Consider the following 20,433-nt stretch of genomic DNA (forward strand, 5'->3'; position numbering starts at 1 on the left):
AGCCACAACATTTCCACTAAATTAGCAGAAAATGTGTATCCCTCCACAGACTGCCACCATCACCTGCCACCACCACCAGGCCACCATCCCTGTGAATGCTAGTCATTCCAAATGGGGTCACAAATTGCACTTGCCTCATGAATATTGATGAGGTATGCAATTTGCGACCCTATTGGGAATCGGATACAGTGCCTCAGACACTGTTGTACATTGCATTTTGCGAGTCACAAAATGCAAGGGTAGGACATCTGACCTGTGTCAGATAACGCAGTTAATCTGTACCTGGAAAGCAATTCACATCAGAGGTTCTATAAACTCCTAGGCTGGATCCCTCAGTGGGGGTTTCTATGCTCCCAGGACTTTGGCCTTAGTCCGTTCATAATCCAGGGCATATATGGAAGGTGGAGGATCACACAGATGGAGATATTTGCATCTCTTCAAAACTCCCAAACTTCCTCTATTCCTCTCCAGACATCACTAACAGCGGGCAGCAGGCAAAGACAATATAACCGGCCCCATACCACATAGACTGCTATAAGCTGCCTGTCCCCTATTCCTCTAAAACCTAAAGTCTTGGCAAGACTGCAGGTGGAGTCAGTGGAGATGCTCTTAGCCCTACCTTTTTCGATAAGGAGACCTTCCTTTATCCTCCTAAGACATCTACAGGTGAACAGGAGAGATTCGGCCATTATATCCTTCTTCCCTGGTGCATCCCTTTCTTCCCCTAGAAAACCTGGCTCAATTAAGGGACTGATTTAGATATTGGTGGTGACGGGTTGCTCCGTCACAACGGTGACCGATATCCCATCCACCAAAATATAAATCCCATTATATTCTATTGGATTTATATTTCGGTGGACGGAATATCCGTCATTATTGTGACAGAGTAACCCGTCTGCCAAGATCTAAATTAGGCCCACAAGACTGGAAATTGAAAGGGGGAGCTTCCTGAGTGACATATTTCTCTTTCTGTGTCAAGTTCCCAACAGGAATCTAGAAAGAAGTCTACTAATAAGGCCTGTGAACACTATTTGGGCTCATTTAAGGCATGGTGCAGGGATGGACGTTTTTCATCTATTGCAACTGCCGATCCAGGGTCGTGTACCGAAGGTCTTGGGAACAGGATAATCAGTCGGGCTAGTATGCTGGGGGCCCAGTGGAAGGTCCGACCACTGCTACGGCATCGAGGACCCAGCGGTTTCCCTTGACTATGTTGCAGCTTAAGAACTCACTGGGTCACTGCCATCGACTTTTCTACTTTTGTCCTGCCCGCCATTTTGCTGCTGTTCTCGGCCACTTTTCTCTGGACTCTGACCCGCCATCTTGTCCATTCCCTTGTCCTTTACCCTTTACCCTCTTTTCCCCCTTGATGATCCTCTGAATTACTTTTTCTTCATACCCATGTATCTCTCCCACCCTCCCTTGGTGCTGTGACTGGGTCCCCCTCTGACCCCCTTAATGAAACTCTGCTCTCCTGGGTTTTTTTGGGGGTTTTTTTTTGTTCTTGGCCTGAGAAATTCTACCATTTGTTTACACATGTATATAGAGAAAACTCTAACCACTAGTATATGTAGTAGACCTGTACTCTCTACAATTCCTATGTGACTCTTAGAGTATATCCATTCTTAGCCCTTTCCTTTGTATATAGAGATTACCCTAATCACTAGTATATGCAGTAGACCTTTGTAGTCTCTACCATTCCTATGTGACTCTTAGAGTATATCCATTCGTATCCCTTCCCTATGTATATGGAGATAACTCTAATCACTAGTATATGTAGTAAGCCTGTACTCTCTACCATTACTATGTGACTCTTAGAGTATATCCATTTGCAGCCCTTCCCTTTGTATATAGAGATAACTCTAATCACTAGTATGTGCAGTAGATCTTTGTACTCTCTACCAATACTATGTGACTCTTAGAGTTTATCCCTTTTCTGTATCTCTTCCTTGTGTGACTCTACAACTTGTACAATTGCAATGTTTTCAGCTGTATCCCTTCCTTCTGTGACTTTACTACTTGTACATTTGCAATTTTTTTCTGTTTGTATCTTTTATGTAACTCATGTAATCCTAAGTCCTTATGTATCGCAACTGGTTCTTATGTAAAGCGTAAACAAAGAATCAAAAAGGGGGAGTGAAGAGGTAGTGCTAAAAAGCACTTAGGTGGGCACACCCTCCTCCAGTTAATGGTATAAATAAAAACAAGGTCCACCTCATGTAAAGTGCTCTGACACCTTCGGGTAATGTTCGCGCTATATAAAATCGCATTAAATAAATAAATAAATAAAATAAACTTCAAATATTCCTCAATTCTTGGAGGAGGCTGTTGAGGTTACAGTGGTCTGACATCCGGGTATATTGTTTGCCCTGGAATTACCTTTCTGCTGTAGAACCTTTAATTAAAAAAATAATCAGAAGTTTTGAATTTTTGAGACCTAGAGTTTGTAACCCCTTTCTATCTTGAGATTTACCTCTTGGTTCTTCCCTTTGCATAGGACTCCATTTGAGCCTACATGTAGGACATTTCCTCTCAAGGTCTGTTTTTTAGTTGCCAGTACCACATCTAGACCGTTAGGTGAACTGGGTGCATCGTGCCATCATACTTGAAGGAGTTTGAGGATCTCATTGTTCTCCCCTAGACCCAAAATCCCTTCCTACGGTCTACACTGACTTTCATTGCAGTTAGGAGATCTTTTCCCTTTTGTATAGTCAGACAACAATTCACTGTTGTATGAAAGAAAATAGAAGGACAATAACAATATTTTCACCTATATACACTCTGACTGTGGTCTTTGAGCCTTCTTTCCTTTCGGCAGCCCCTGGCCACTCCTGGGTACAGCCAAGCATGCGCGTCCGGCGCTCCCAGATCCCCCCTCGATAAGACTCGGCAGTAATTGTGGGAGAGGAGGTTCCGGGTGGTTAGGAGAGTCCTCTTGACCCCTGGGGTCACCGCCTTCCAACATTGGTCTAAGTTCTGAGTTGTATCTTAGTTACACTCAACAGCATCCACAGGATAACAGTATTGCTTTTAAGTGAGAAAACGAATCAAAGGAAGGTAAAAAGGCAAAGCAGAGCAGGGGGTTTTTATATTTGAGAAAATCTTTACTGAAAACAGATATTGGGAGATAAATATACAAATTAATGATAGCAACAAATCATGAACAAAGAATGAGAACAACTTATCTGTAGTTCATGATTAAAAACATCAGCTCCAAATTGCTAAACAAAACATAACCCAAAATGATCAATTAAATGTGGTTACGAATGTGTGTTATGAAACAACATTAGTGGAGTTGATGAAATGTCGACGTTTCGGTCTCGGTTGCTGAAGTCAAGAAGACCATCATCAGGACAAGGATGATTCAATTGCTGAAGAACAGACTCCCTATTTAAAACAATGAATCAATATCAAATAAAATTATTTTTTGAATAACATATCTAAAAAGCTCTGCAGTTATTAAATTACATTAAATGTTTGCATGGACAAAACACCTTCCAAGTATGTCCCGCATGTTGTATTACTCAAGAAATAATTGTTTTTTTAAAAAGATCATAATTAGAAAAAACCGAATGACTTGAAAGAAAAATTGATTTGCTTAATAATTAAAATTCGGCGATTGTTTCTTTACCATTATCTCAGTGATAAATTCAAATCAGCCTCTGTATTAGAAAAACTTTTGGAAATTCTTTGTGATGATTCAAAAGATGCTTCTAGGAGAACATTCAAAGCGATACACTTTCCATTGGTATGATTGAATTGTCATCATGAATAACCTGTTAGACGTTCACAAGTACAGGACTGGTGGTCAATTTTAAGGTAAACCCACAATGGCATTATAATTATTAAGCAAATCAATTTTTCTTTCATAACTATAAAGCTGCTCTGAATGATGCATTTAAAGTGTATATAATTCAATTTTCCCATCTTTGGTTATGATGATGTTACTACATTTCCGAAAAGTCATTCGGTTTTTTCTAATTATGATCTGTGGATGCTGTTGAGTGTAACTAAGATACAACTCAGAACTTAGACTAAATGATCTAAAAACAAATCCCTTGTAGCACCTCTTCGTGTAGAATTGTACTTTGCCCAAGCCTACAAGGGTTTATTGGGTTTCCCCTGCTTTAAACTGTATTCCAACATTGGTGGCAGCGACGCGATACGAACCTACGTCTGAAAGATCGTACCACTGACACACTACCTGAACCTACACGCAGCAAACGCACAAGAAAAGAGCAACAATGACGACTAGAGAATCTGGTGTAAAGACAACCTTCGACAAGGACCTCCTGGAAGATTACACACATAGAGAGCTGAAGCAGTTCTGCAAAGAACTGAGTATCCCGAGTACCGGACTAAGTACTAAGGAAGATTTCCAGCAAGCGCTGACCGCTTGGGTAGAGTCCGGAGCATCCCCCGATCTCCCGATCAAAGACGAGGGAGGGAGGCCACCGACCGAACCCGGTACACCGACCGGTGAGAGAGTCCAGCAACCGTCCCGGAGCCCAGCAACCGGGAGAGAGCGGTCATCGGAGGAGATGGCCGATCGAGAACGTGACCAAAGCCATGAGCTCGAACTGGCACGCCTCAAATTAGAGGGTGAACTCAAACTCGCAGAAAAAAAGTTGGCGGTGGAACAGTTGCGGCTCCAGGGAGAGCTAGAGGAGAAGAAGCTCCAGAGGGAGCATGAAGAATGGAAACTTCAGCTCGAGCACGAGCGCAGCCTCAAATAACTCGAATTGAAAGCCAGAAAAGAAGCAACCGGATCACCGGGCCTTGGGGAGCAGGTGGTCCCCAAAGAAACGAAGGTACATATCCCCAATGACGTTGTAAAGGAATTTTACAAAGGAGATGACATCCAGCAATGGTTCAAAGCATACGAGGTGGCCATGTCCGCCCACCGGGTCCCGGAGAAGGACTGTGGGGCCGGCCTATGGAGCCGCTTCCTCAGCGAGGGGTGAGACACCCTGCAGGATCTACCGACGGCACACATGAACGCCTACCCACACATGAAAGATGCTCTCTTATTCCGCTACGGCCTAACGCCAGAAATGTATCGCCAGCGGTTTAGGGAGTGCAAGAAGATTCCTGGCACCACATGGGTGGACTATGTGAACTACTACACCCGGGTCTTAGATGGGTGGATCAAGGGCAGCAATGTGACCACCTTCGAGGGCCTAGTCGACCTAGTGGCTTACGAGCACCTGTCCGCAAATTGCTTTGTGGAACTAAGACAGCATCTCCTGGACAGCAAGCTCGCCAACCCACGGAAACTGGCTGTGGAAGTGGATCGATGGGTGGCCACCCGAGTCCAGAAGGGGCCCGGGGGAGACCCCCTACGGAACGACCAAGGATCTTCCCGCCAACGTGGTGGGGGAGGTCGGGCAAGCAGCAAAGTTCCCAGTCAGGGCCTCAGCGTAGTCCCCCCAGAAACCAGACCCCGCGCTCTCCTCCCGCGACGAGAGCCGCCCCGAGTGCAGGTCCCCCGGGGCTCCGCCCCAGCTCCACGTGCTTCAAGTGTCAGCAACCCGGGCACTATGCCGGTGACCCCCGATGTCCCCTGACCCCGAAATCCACTCCCACTGGGCCCGCCACTAGACAGATATCCTCAGTAGCCTTAGAAGAGGAAGAGATAGAAGAACAGGGGGAGTGGGAGCCCGCAGCCATGGTCCTAGCCTCCCTGGGGAATAGTGAGATGACCCCCGGAGATTATCTGCCCAACAACACCGAGAAGTACCGCCAAACAGTGAAGGTTAACAGGCGCAGCATAGGAGCCCTTCGGGATACAGGAGCCAGCATCACGTCTGTTAGGTACACGCTAGTTCCTGAGTCCATGATCATCCCCTACACCTCCTGTCGGGTGATAGCAGCCGATAATTCTGTCCGCACCTGCAGGATAGCCCAGGTCCCGTTTGAGTGGGAGGGGGTCTCGGGCGATCTGCGGGTCGCAGTTCGCACGGACATGCCTGTAGACTGCCTCCTGGGGAATGACTTAGAGAGTTCTCAGTGGAAAGAGGTAGAGAGAAGGACCCATTTAGCCATGTTAGGACTGCCCCAATGGGCCTGTGTGAGCACCCGGGCCATGACCGCCAGAAGGCCCAACCCCGAGAACGAAGAGCCTGAGTTCCCCAGTTCAGCCCCTGATGTCCCCAAGGGCGGCGAGCACCCTACGGTCCTCGATCAGCCCTCCTTCGAAGAGAACGCATCCGACGAAGGTCCCCTCGGACCAGCTGTCGAACCAGTCCCGACCCTAGCAGATCTCCCCGAGTTGGCCCAGTGGCGCCAAGAGGGAGGACCGTCCCGAGAGGAGTTCTGCCAAGAGCATACCTCCTGCCCTGCCCTGGAGGGGCTCCACCGACAGGCCGCAGCCCAGGCCGCTGGAGACCAGTCCGGCTCCCATTACCTTTACTGGGAAAACAGCCTACTGTACAGTGAACAGAAGACAGCGGAACTAGGATCAGCCCGTGTGCACGTGATACCCCTACGTTTCCGCAGACTCCTCCTCAACCTGGCCCACGATGTGCCCCTGGCAGGGCTTCTGGGCCAAGATAAGACCTTCCAACGACTAGTGACCCATTTCTACTGGCCCCACATGCGGGCTGATGTGGAACACCACTGCAAGTCCTGCCCCACGTGTCAGGCTAGCGGCAAAAGCGGAGGCAAGCGCAAGGCTCCCCTCCAGCCCTTTCCGGTTGTCAGTACCCCCTTTGAGAGGGTGGGGATCGACATCGTCGGACCCCTGGACCCCCGGACCTCCTTAGGCCACCGGTTCATCCTGGTTCTGGTCGATCACGCCACCTGATACCCCGAAGCCATCCCCCTCCGGACCGTGACGGCCCCAGTCATGGGCCGGGCCCTCATGGGGATCTTCTCCCAGGTGGGTTTTCCCCGAGAAGTGGTGAGCGACCGAGGCACGAACTTCATATCCAGGTACATGAAGTCCCTCTGGCAACAGTGTGGGGTGTCCTACCGGTTCACCACCCCCTACCATCCCCAGGGCAACGGCCTGGTTGAGCTGTTCAACCGCACCCTGAAGGGTATGATCATGGGTCTTGAGGAGCCCTTGCGACGCAAGTGGGACGTCCTCCTACCCTGCCTCCTGTTCGCCTACTGAGAGGTACCCCAGAAATCCTTGGGGTTTAGCCCTTTCGAGCTTCTCTATGGGCACCCCGTCCGGGGTCCACTCAGCCTGGTCAAGGAAGGCTGGGAGGCAGCCCCCCCGAGCACACCCCCGACGTATTCTCCTACGTCCTGGCCCTCCGGAACCAGACGCGGAAGTTTCGCGAACTGGCCGAGGCCAACCTGGAAGCCAGCCAAGAGGAGATGAAACGCTGGTACGACCAGAATGCCACTCTGGTCGAGTTTCAACCAGGCCAACAGGTTTGGGTCATGTCCCCAGTGGAACCTTGTGCCTTGCAGGACAAGTGGACTGGACCCTTTAAGGTGATAGAGCGCAAGAGCCAGGTCACCTACCTCGTTGATACAAAATCAGCCCGAAACGCCCTGAAAGTGTTACACGTAAACCGGCTCAAACCCCATTTTGTGCGGTCTGAGTTGGGGTTACTCCTTGCCACCGACGACGGAGAGGAAGAGGAAACGGACCCTCTACCCGATCTCCTGTGTACAAAGGATCAAGATGGCTTCGTAGAGGGAGTGAGTCTCTCCTCCTCCCTCACCCCCTTACAGCGAGAGGAATGTCGCCACCTGCTGGGAAAATTCTCAGACCTCTTCTCCCTCACGCCCGGCGTCACCAGTTGGTGCATCCACGACGTGGACACCGGGGACAGCCCTCCGGTACGGCACAGAGCCTACCGAGTCCGAGCCTGCATCAAGGCTGAGGTCGACAAAATGTTGGACCTAGGAGTGGTGGAAGCCTCCGACAGCCCATGGGCTAGCCCCGTGGTCATGGTTCCAAAGGCCGCCGCCCCCGGCACCGTTCCTGAGCTGAGGTTCTGCGTCGACTACCGCGGACTCAACGCAGTCACCCGAACCGACACACACCCCATCCCCCGAGCCGACGAACTGATTGACCGCCTCGGGTCGGCTCAGTACCTCAGTACCTTCGATGTCACCAGTGGCTACTGGCAGATCGGCCTCACGGAGAGGGCCCAAGAAAGGTCTGCTTTCTCCACTCCGGATGGCCATTTCCACTTCCGAGTCATGCCCTTCGGCATGAAAAACGCCCCCGCCACCTTCCAGCGACTGGTCAATCAGGTCCTGGCTGGGTTGGAAAGTTTCAGTGCAGCCTACCTAGACGACATTGCGGTGTTCAGTGCTCACTGGCCCGAGCACCTGCACCACCTCTGGGAGGTGTTGGAAGCCCTGCGTCGAGCCGGGCTCACCATTAAAGCTAGTAAATGCCAAATAGGGCAAAGCTCAGTGGTATACTTAGGGCACCAGGTCGGCAGCGGCCTCGTGGCCCCCCTCCAACCCAAGATAGATGCAATCAATGCCTGGGAGACCCCCACGACCCAGATCGAGGTGAGGGCTTTCCTAGGGCTCACAGGGTACTACCGCAGATTCATCAAGGGGTACGGGAGTATTGTAGGCCCCCTCACCGAGTTGACAGCCAAGGCCAACCCCAAGAAGGTTATCTGGACCCCCGCCTGTCAGAAGGCCTTCAAAGAATTGAAACAGGCCATGTGCACCGCTCCAGTCCTACAGGCCCCTGACTACTCCAGAGAGTTCGTGGTTCAGACCGACGCCTCCGAGCATGGCATCGGGGCCGTGCTCTCCCAAGTGGATGACAAGGGGATGGATCATCCGGTAGCCTTCATCAGCCGAAGGCTACTTCCCCGAGAGCAGAGATGGAGCACCATCGAGCGAGAGGCCTTCGCAGTAGTCTGGGCCTTGAAGAAACTGAGGCCCTACCTGTTCGGGACCCACTTCCAGGTACAGACCGACCACCGTCCTCTCCGGTGGCTCATGCAAATGAGAGGAGAGAACACTAAACTGCTACGCTGGTCCATCTCCCTCCAAGGGATGGATTTTACTGTGGAACACAAGCCTGGTGCCGACCACGCCAACGCCAACGGCCTGTCCCGTTTCTTCCGCCTCAGCGAAGAGAACCCCCAAGAGGATGGGTAGTTCTCCTCGTCTTTCAGCTGGAGAGGACGCATGTTGGACCCGGCCTCGTGGCGTGGTCCTCGCTGATCTCCACAGCTCCAGATCTATGGGTGGAACTGATTCCCGTCCACCCAGAACTGTACATGACACTCCTACCCCGGACCTGAGACGATCCCCAGACCGCGTGCCTGCACCCATGCACGCGGCCATCAGACTCCATGTTTTGCCACCCCGGCCGGCCGGCCGGCCGCCTTCTTTCCTTTCGGCAGCCTCTGGCCACTCCTGGCTACAGCCAAGCATGCGCGTCCGGCGCTCCCAGATCCGCCCGGGGGGTGAACGACTCCCCAAGTACCCGAAACCAAGACCTCCATCACACCTCCGGCCCCCTTCCGAGGAACTGGTTTCCCTCACACCTCTGAACTATCCCTGGGGGCTGGTTTCGATCGCACCTTGGGCCTCCTAGCGAGCTGGCTCGAGGCCTTGATGGGCGTCTGGGATTCCCGGGACGCATGGTCCAAAGCACCAAAGAACCAACCGCCCAGACAATCGGGCGCCTGGCCCTCGTACCTCCGGCCCCCTGCCTCTGAGGGTCCGGACATCAAAGAGCTCCAGTACTATAAGACAGCCTGCCTTCCATCTAGTCGGCAGTTGTATCTTGGACAAGAAAGCCCTGCTGATCTGATCGCGGCTGACTTTGAGGAGAACAGACTCTGACCCGCTGAGCCCTGCTGACGTCGTCGCGGCTCATCCTCGAACCTACGGAACGGAACCTTCGGGGCCCTGCTGATGCTGTTGCGGCTCCCTCTCGAAGAGTAAGACTTGAACCATCGGAGCCCTGCTGACGCTGTCGCGGCCCCCTCTCGGAACACGAGACCTGAACCATCGGAGCCCTGCTGACACTGTCGCGGCTCCATCTGCTTACGAGTACGATGGAGTACTCCTGACCAAGCACTGCTAACCTCGTTGCGGCTTGAAGAACACTCTGGTCCGGCTGGGCCATCGACGCTACCCTCACTATCATCCTGAACCAGAAGTGAGTAGGACAGCAAGTCCCATCGCCAGCCCCCGTACCCTCCAGTTCAAGGATTGAGAACTGTGCGCAGGGTGCGTTGCGTGGCCGCTGGCCCCCTAAGACTGTCCCGCTTCCCCGATCCCTCGTTACGAGACTTTCGCGATCTCTCGATCGCTGTGTATTGCTCCTTACTTTTAATCTTGATAAAGTCTTTCTTGATAAAGAATCACGGTGTAGTGTCCGTTCATAAGTGTGGTGTGTCGACAGTGTGTCCTCCCCGGCGGGGACTCCCCCCTCGATAAGACTCGGCAGTAATTGTGGGAGAGGAGGTTCCGGGTGGTTAGGATAGTCCTCTTGAACCCTGGGGTCACCGCCTTCCAACAGTAGGGAACAGGAAGTGTTGATGGGATGGCTGAGCTCTGCGGGCAGAATCTCCACCTAAGTAGTAGAAATGCACAGCTTGGAGAATGGTGGAAAGGATGATGTGAATTGGCACACTCAATCCCAGAGTGAGTACTGGGATGAGTAAGGAAGAATCTGAGTAATGAAGATTGCCAGTAAGGAATTCAAGCATTTGTGCAAGTTGAATTTAAACAGACCACTATATTTTTGTATTGGGTACACTTTGACCTCTGTTGGTTCTCGCAATTATCAGCAGATTTGTACGCTTTTGACACGATTCCACAAAAACGCTTTTTCAATGATTTTGATCCTATTTGGTGAACAAATGGTGTTCCAAACACAGATGTTCTGCTGATTTTATTTTAAAAAGTTGCAATTACCACATAGATCTCATTTTCAAAAAGTAAAATAAAAGTTGGGAGATCATGTATATTTTTTTCGCTAATCAACATAGTGAAATACCATCTTGTATTCTTAGTTCTAAATAAAGGCTTTCTTGGCAGCGTTTTTATAGGGGGATAAAATGTATTTTTAACAGAAACACTGTGTACAGGGATTACACAAAGACAGTGTTAGTAAAATGCATATTGGGCCTTATTATGAGGTCCCCATTTGGTTACGCTTTAACTCTGCCCCAAAAGTTACCAATACCAGAGCTATCTGTAACACTGAGGGGTTTGAGCTAATTGAGATTAAAAGAAGAACCCTGGAAGACTAATTAATAATGAGGAATCACTAATTCTGGAATCAGTTATGCTGGTGTTTACTCATTTTTCAACAGAGTTTCACTTTTCAGCAGCCACATCTCAGGGTGAAAAGGAAGGGTTCCCAGAAATTATAACAGACCATATAATTCCAACAGGCCCAGTAACACGTCATGGTCACTTAACAGTTTGGAAAAGTGTGCTTTATATGGAGACTTCAACTAGAGAAGTGTGCTCTTTTCAGATTTCACTGGGGATGCAGTGCACTGGGGAAGGCAGAGGAGGTCAGAGTGATACTTGGATGTGAGGAGTGTGGGTTGGTTACAAAGAGACTGTGATTATCCGACCTGAATGTGCATGAACTACAGTTCCATGCACAGGTTTAAAACTGGGAAATGATTTAGACTAGTGGAAGGGCTAACCCATCCCAAATATGATGGATATCCTGTCCGCCTTATTATGAGCGCATTATATTATATTGTGATGGTTGTGGAGTGGGACTTGCCATTCCTTTCAGAACCCTCTCTCAGATGACGGGTGTGGTTAGAAGGTGTAGTGTAGTGTGAGTTTGCAATTATGGAACACTTGTGGCTCCTGATGGACTCCGTAGAATTGTGATGTAAGCATTAGAGTGGAGTGGAGTGAATACAGGCTTAGAAGGTTGAGTTCGCAGTTAAACGCAGGGGAATAAAAATGTGTTATAAGCTCTGTGTATGGCTAAGTCATTGGCGGGTACCCGGGCTGGAGAGGACACTACAACTGGTGACAAGATAGGGGATAAGTAACGAATGGAGCAACAGTGCCCTCCCAGAAAGTTTGCTGTGATCCAGGAAGATGCTCATGTATGCCATATGTGCATCCATCGAAGTGCGAAATCGACTTTAGGTGCAGGTGGAGTCAACGCGCAGCCCCAGGTCAAGTAAAGCATTTGAAGATAACAGAAGCTTCATTGAAAAGTCAAAACATTATTGGTTGAGAACCTGGTGGGACGGGTGCAAAGAAAGGTACTGCGCTACCATGCAACTCAAAGCCATACATCATAAGGAAGCCATTATAAACAATGGGGTATTCCCAAATGGTCCTTGGACCTGGGTATCATTTATTATAAAGAAACAATGGTCCTGGACCAATTATTCAAGGAAGAGTTAATTTAACAGACTTATCAACTTATTTGGGCTTACATTAATCAGCTCACAGACGTCTGTAAATCGTGAAAATAATTTAAACAAACAGATGTGCAGAAAAACCACTAAGTATTATTATAATATATGTATTTAATCATTTAAAAAAACAATCATTAGAAGGTCAAGAAGGTAGGAGAATGTTCTAGGGAACGTGTAAGAAAGAGTGCGCAAGTGTATATATAGGTGTCAAGAAAGCTCAAAGTGTGTAGAAAAGTATAGGGCTTATATTTACAAGACTGTACAAAACTGATATCGAATAAACAGTTAGATGCAACCTGGCCACATGCAAATTATTCATTTGAATTATATTTTCTAAAGTTGTAAGGAGAGTTTCCTTAAGGCTGTAAATAGGGGTAATGGGGAAGGGGAATTGGTCTAGGTGCGGTGGGGGTAGCGTCAACGTTTCGATCTGGCTTATTGGCAACCGAGGGACTTTAATACCTCAGCCATGCAGATCTTCCTAGGGACAAGGGGATAGGTGAAGTGACCCTCAGCAATCTTGCAATACTCAATTGGAGTCCAAAACCTGGTTACACCAATGCCCATAAAGTGGCAAGGGCCAACTAAGGACAAATCCCCATATTTTAAATCTAAACACAAATGAATTAACATTTCTTCCTGCTTGCAATGGGAATGGGGCTCTGCGCCCCACCTACCTTGAGGACATAAAGACTGTTGGGGTTCTATTGCTGGAGGATAGGCTCAACACCAGGGTGGTCCACCCACACAACATGTTTTTTCTACACAACAAAATATATCCCTGGTGTCAAGTGGGCTTTCTGTCTCCCGGGAGGAGGGGGAGGGGGCGCAAAGGGGCAGATTGGTGGTGAACACCTGCATCTCCCCTCAGATGGGAGGCAGAAAAACTAATGAGGCTTGGGGCGGGGTAGCACAGACTCCCACTCAGGGGGACCCCTTTCCCAAAAAAAAAACTTTAATCAAAAAAATCCTTTTGCCTAGTGGGCCTTCTACAGGGACATATTGGGGATAAACACACCCATCAACCCCTAGGGGGGGCGGAAAGTCTTGTGGGACCCTAGGTGGGGGATAGCACTGGCCCATGGCCATGGCGCCAACTCCCCCACCAAAAACAATTATACTCTAAAAAACACTTTGGTTGAGTGGGCTTTCTGGCCCCTGGTTGGAAGATTGGGGGTAAACAACCCATTCAGCTCCCTAGGAGGGCAGAAAGCCTTATGGGGCACGATGGGAATTAAGGCCTATGTTTAGAGGGCTTCTCTGCCCCTCCCCCAAAAAATATTATACTCTAATAAAATGCTGGTGTATAGTAGGCATTCTGACCCCTAGTTTGGGAAAATTGGGAGTAAACACCCCCATTAACACTCTTGGGGGGCAATAAGACTTATGGTGCCTGGTGTGAGTGGCACTGGCTGATGTCCAAATGGGCATTCCCCGATACAAATATGGTGGGCTACATTTCCCATGTCTAATGGGCTTTCTGTCTCCCCCCAGTGGAACAGATTAGGGTTGAATTCTCCAATACAACCCTTGGGGCGTAGAAAGTCTACAGGGCACTGGGCACTGGGGCGGGGAGCCCGGGCCAATGGAGAGGGTGCCACCCCACCAAAATTCTATTCCTGGTGTCTAGTGGGTGAATCTCTGCAAGGGGATTGCCTTCTGTGGAGACCCCCAAGCAGGGATCCACTATGGACGGCCATCATTAGAAAGGGGAGATTTTCCTCTTTCCACTGACAACTTCCCCATGCAAATCGGTCCTCAGGGAACTGAGATATGCTGCTGAGCACTGATCTAGTGTAAGTGAAATGAGACGATCAGATCATTTCAGTTTCATTTGCAGGGATATTATGTCAGCGTGCCCTGCGCATTGATCGCCATTTCCTCCAACAAAAAGAAAGACTTGGGCAGCTGGTTAAACTTTTCCTTAGTAGTCTGAACACTCTGGTACAACCACCGATGGGTCCTCTACAGCCCTCTCCCATGACAGCCAATGTCCAACAGACGCACTGGGGAGGGAGCGCGGGCATCGGCCGATGCATGCAGCTAAACGTTTAAGCAACGTTGATATTTAATTGTAATCAATGATGTCGCCAAATATGTAATATGTGAGGTCATAAGCAGCGTATTATTGAGATGCGATTTACTAAATGATTTCCAACACCTAGCTATAATGCCACTTTAGCCATTATTTTTTTGTCAGTGAATATATATTTGTGTGTGTGTATATATATATATATGTATATATATATGTGTCATGCAAATAGAAAAACAAATGCAATATTAAATCATATTGACATTTTGAGGATTCAACCTGGTAATCCTGTATAATGTAGGATGCCACACACATTCAAATATGTGTTTGACTCGTCATAAATAACGACCTAAATGTGGTTGTATACCACATAGGCCAGATGTATGATGATATTCATGCATCCTTTGCATTAGAATCGAGACATGTACCATCAGAGGGATTGGGATAAAGATGTATGAAATAATAAACTGTACCCATCAGTGGTGTTTATATAGAGGCTGCCCTGGCATTGCTTACAACGGGTTATGATTCTAACATTTGCACACTTTGCACAAATGGGATTGAAATGTTTCCCGTCAAGGCTATTTGCACATTTTTTACCTGGATTTATCTCACGATAACTATGGTACCAAGAAATTTACATCCAAATTGAGTATAGGCTCATGATAGGGGCCTAATGCATTGATTTACGTATTTCAAGTATAAAGAGTGTAACGTATAAAATATATATCGTTGTTTGCACACTTGGTATTTTTGCACATATTTATTATGAATTTCATGTACAATGATTGAAATGTGAATAGCACATGCATTGTTTGCACACCTGCTGTTTTTGCACATATTTATTTTGAGTAGCACAATATTTGGCCAACTATTGAACAGGACAAAATACTTCCAAATATGTGATGGGCTGTTATTTATAACATTACGATACTTAACTCACCGTCGTAGTATGTCTCCCATTTCTACTGTAAGATCTGTCACGTGGTGGAGTTCAAATTAAGCACTGTCACTTTAAAAACTGCGATCTGCCAATGTCGCATTGTCATGTGAACAAGGCTCGGAGGAGCAGAATTGTAATGGTGGCATTTAACAACAAATGAAGAAAATTGCACCTACCTGCTGTTCCGTGTCCGCGTTTGCTGTTGAAGCGGTGGGGAGAGAATTGCCACTGCCCAGCTGAGGATTTAGAAATATATATCTGTGTGTGTGTGTATACTTGTTTTGGGGACTTTCTTACAGATATACAGTTGTATCCATATTTTACAGGGAACTGTAAAATATGGGAAATACTTCATGGTTCCCTGTGAAATACGGATTTCATTATCATAATTACAGACCCCGAATAAACCCACAAATCTTTAACATTGACTGGGTTCCTAGGATAAGGCAACATAGAGAACCAAACCATGTGACATGGTTTATTAGGTATGTGGGAAAAAGTGCAAATTATGTGACACATTCTCTAGTAGTATTAATATTTCCCATGTTTGTTAGAAGCAATATTGTTGTGCAAGGTTTGCAACTTGTCCAGCAACTAATGTGACAAATGGAGCAAATTGAATATTACGTGGTAAATGCTGCAGCCACAGAATTGCATAAATCATCTGGATTTCAGCATTAGTCCATTGTTTTAACAACAATTTACTAATGAATGGTGAGCCTAAATATTCTTGTAGCAATTGGTGCCTAAGTGGTAGTTGCAATTTAAAGAAACAGAGTTTTCAAGTTAAATACCCCAAAAAGCATGTTATAAAAAACACAAAATAGGTAACGGGTAACATGGTCTTATAATGCCGTATATGAGTTCTGTTGACATTTACAAAACACTCTGCCTTTGGCCTCTTGGGTTGTGATGTCACTAGAACACCTTGGTGGCAATATTGGACAACATTCGACTGTTATGTTATATATATATATATATATATATATATATCAACGTATTTTCATTTTTAATAAAGGTTATACGGTAAATAGTTAAATACCAATGCCATGAATGCAGTGTTTTCGTTGCTAACGGTAAAAAGAACCGAAAAAAGAATCGTGAACAGTTTACTCCTCTTTCATAAAATATTTTTTTTTAATAAAGTTGATATGAATATTTAAATACCAATGTCATTAATGCAGTGTTTTGGCTGCTAACTGAAACGGATTGTGAAACGAATTGTTAACAGTATGATCCACCTTCATCAAAAGCTAAAACAGTTTACAGAAAATATTTCCACAGTACTTTGATTAGGACAGACATTTAAAAATGCCAAATTCTGCCGCATTCAAGACCCGCTTACAGCCTGGCACCGCAGGGATATGTTGACTTCGGTGCTGTCGGGATGGTATATCTGTTTCCAAGAACATTTTAAATGAGGGCTTTCCTTGGTGCTTTAAAATGTACGCCCGTTTAAAAGACTGAAGAATAAAGGCAGACCCAGGGTCCAAATAGCAGAAGATACTCTGACCTGCGTGAAACTGGTACACGCGGTTTCATAACGTTCCTTTAGTTGATGAGAAGGCCGACATTTTTTTTTTATAAATATGGCTTTGAGCAATTGCTAGTAATGTGTATGTTGTCTCTGATTGGCTGATACCTTGGTCCAATTAGATTTTTTAAAGCTCATTGGCTGACAGGATGCGAACTGTGAGGCCACCGAGTGCCCCTGTGGACTCTTAGCGTACGCGTGCACGGACACAGGGCTCCGAATCCGAATATATTTACGTGCACAGAAACGCCAACAACAATGTGCACCTAACAAATGTAAGATTTGGAGCGCAAACGGAAAACTCTTACTGCGAATATACAGTAAGAAACAGCTCGAATATTCATTTGTTGTTAATGGTTAAATAACCCGCGTTTTCAATTTCTCAAACTGACATTTCTTCTGGAGCCGAAATAAATGTGTGTGTGTCTGAGTATGTGAATGGAAGAGCGTGTGTGCGTATGTGTGAACGTGGGGTTATGTGCGCGTGGCTGTAGCGAGTCTTTGTGTAGGGCTGTGTTTCTGTGTGTGTACTCTGCGCGAATGTGCATGTTTCTGTATGTGCGTGTACCTGTGCGTGTGTCTGGTCCTTTGTGTGCCTATCTGTATATGTGCTTTCTCGTTTATGTGTGCGTGATTCTGCGTGCATGTGTGTGTGTGTGAAGAAATCATTATACAGGGCTGTCTTCTCTAAAATCGTATTTTTTTTTAGGGTGCCTGTCTACGTTGGAGTCTGTTTTCCTTGCGCCTTTTATTCTGCCTGTGTTTCCTCCATAATAAATGCACATGCTAGTTTCATAATGAAATTCTCGTTGTTATGAATCTCCTGCTAACTAACAAGTAAATACCCCCAATCATGTAGATGATCTGGACATGTAAAATACTGGGCGCGAGGCAAATGTGTGCACGAGGAACACACAGCTTTTCATAAACAGCCTGCCCTGCAGAACAATTATCTCGGATGTGCTCAAAACTTGGGTGAGCCTGTGCATTACGAGGCTGGACGTCAGACCACTGTAAAATACTTTACTCAGGAAACGCGTTTGGAAAGGTCAGCCTTGCACAGGCCAGTCACAGAAGCAAACATGAACACATAAACAATAAAAGCCCTACAGTAATACAAGCAGGTTTAGGTACCTCAGGTTGCACGCTGCCTGGTTAGAGTTGCTAAAGCTGGCCTGTATGTGCTGTGCATTCTGGTACTTGTAGTCCGGCATTTGCACTGTGACAATTTAGCAAAACTCCAGGTACCAGAATAAAAATAAGGCCCTCTATCACAACATCTACTGAAAACTGACGTGGAAAACGTGAGCTCCCTGCTTGGTTTTGTAACTGACAACACAAAATATAGGCGCTGGGCGCAATAACCCCTTAAAAGTGTCCTGGAGAGGTGCGGGGATCGTCGCCCCCAAGGGTTCGTTTATTGCAGTCCTCTATGCCCAGCGGTCTGGGCATGGTATGTCCTTGCATAAGCCGCTCCCAGGAGCTCACCGTTTCTCAGGCAGCCTGCTAGGGCCCCCTGATGGGGAGCGGGGAGCCAGGCTGGAGGAGAGCAGCAGGTCCCCGGGGGCCTCCCCCGCCCCGTGCAGCTCTTCCTTGCCCAGCAGGTCCCCCGAGGAGACCAGCGAGTCCTGCTCGGGGTCGGCGCCGCGGCCCCGCTTCTTGTCCTCCTCCTTCTTCCACTTCATGCGGCGGTTCTGGAACCAGATCTTGATGTGGCGCTCGGTGAGGTTGAGCATGACCGCCAGCTCGACCCTCCGCGGCCGTGAGATGTACTTGTTGAAGAGGAACTCCTTCTCCAGCTCCAGGAGCTGCGCCCGCGTGTAGGCCGTCCGCGTCCGCTTGTTCTCCTCCTGCTCCAGCAGGTACGAGCCACCTGTGGGGAGAGAAGCAGAGGTTAGAACGGGCATGAGAGAGGTACTCCACTTCTTCTGCAGGGGGCGCCAAAACACACAGAGACGAGCCGTTACTGGAGCGGATCAGGTTCAGACTTCACATTCGAATAGCTGTGCAAAGTATTCGAATAGTGGGCAATCATTTACGGAATAATCAAGTATTCGGCAAATGGTTGGCCAATTTACGGTTTACAAACTTAAAGCAAACATCTACTTGTTGGTAGTTTGTTATTTCCGGGCTTTTGTAAGTACAATCCTATGCATAGAAGAAACATGCTTTCATTGCTATTCATAAAAAAGCTACATAAATAAATAAAATAATATCACAGTTATTTTAAAAAAAACTTTTTTGGGTTGGAGATACAGCTTCGTCGAATACTTGCGAAAATATTTAGTGAATACTTGAAAAAGGTATGCTCCAAACTATATGCTTGCTCTGCGAATACTTGCGCAACTATTGGCGAACACTTGAAGAAGTTCTATTTGACGAACACTTCGAATGATGTTTTTAATCATATATTCGGTAAACTATTAGAGAATACTTTACTACTTGTCAAATATTTGCCAAACATTTGATGAACTATTTGATTAGCTCTTCTCAAACGTGAACCATTTATGATAATAAATATAAACATTTTCTAAAAGTCTTAATCTTTTACAGCGGATCAGTTACGTTTACCGGAAGGGGCGGTTTAGCTTTTGTTCAGCACACTTCGTAAGGGGCTTCTGAGAGGGTAGCACTGTCAAATGATACTGACACGTGTATTCAGTCACATATCAGAGTTAAGTATTTGACGCTTCCGAACCCAGCTCCAATGAGACATAGTTCCGTTACAGAGAACGTTCTTGTTGTAGCAGAGCATTTCGAACATGGTTTGCTGTACACACCTTGATTTGACAATAGCGATTTTTGGGACTTGATTGCAAAAATCAGAATGCGATGGAGAGAGCGAACATTTAGGATTCAACTCAGCATAACCATATCCAGTAGATGAGTTACATATGCATCCTACACATTTGAAGTACAGGAGCTACACGGAAGCGGGATTAAGTTCCGAGCCGGGAGGACTAGAGCTCAGCTCAGGTATCCGATTTATGAAGGTCACACTAACGTTGCTGGACTCCAGCCTCTAAGAGGCAGGAGGACGCCAGGACAGCTTGGATAATTGGAATTACTGGACCCTTTGTACGGATGGAGCAGGGGTCTTGAGGTCAGCCCAAAGATCTCTTAGGTTCTACACCCTCAACTTCAAACAATTCATCATACGCGTCTCTTTTCCCTGTTAAACTTTTCTTTGTACTTGTACATTAACGTGCTTCGGTTGTGTCTTCTGGCTAGTTCGGATGGCACGCATGAAGCTATTATTACGTTTTGGGAATGGGATGTGATTGGATCTATACTTAACACGTGTAGAATTAAACCCAATGGATCAAAATGACATTAAATCAAAGCACGGATGGTTTATAACTGATTACTTATTTTACCGGTGCTGTTTAGATGTCTACATTCTTGAACCAATGTTTTTAAAAGGCTGGATGCGTTTCCATGTTTGCCTCAACATTTCTCTTCTTATTTCTTAATTATTGTAAACGTAGAAACATGGCCAGCTTTCTTGCTTAGTAGATATTAATTTAAATTGAAGCAAGAAAGATGTTGCTGGACAGTGCTTCGAAGGTCCGCT

The 20,433-nt window shown here is 47.1% G+C and overlaps 1 protein-coding gene across 1 annotated transcript in view; it reads right to left on the minus strand.

Annotated features, from left to right (window-relative positions):
- Window positions 1-16,438: 16,438 nt before the first annotated feature.
- PDX1 (pancreatic and duodenal homeobox 1) overlaps window positions 16,439-20,433 on the minus strand; it is a 30,310-nt gene continuing 26,315 nt past the window's right edge. Inside the window, exon 2 of the mRNA XM_086933460.1 lies at window positions 16,439-18,732. Coding sequence (XP_086789586.1) covers window positions 18,344-18,732 — 389 coding nt within the window. The 3' untranslated portion in view covers window positions 16,439-18,343. The remainder of the gene's footprint in view (window positions 18,733-20,433) is intronic.

The sequence above is a fragment of the Lissotriton vulgaris genome, chromosome 8 (assembly GCF_964263255.1).
Source record: "Lissotriton vulgaris chromosome 8, aLisVul1.2, whole genome shotgun sequence".
NCBI lineage: Eukaryota > Metazoa > Chordata > Amphibia > Caudata > Salamandridae > Lissotriton > Lissotriton vulgaris.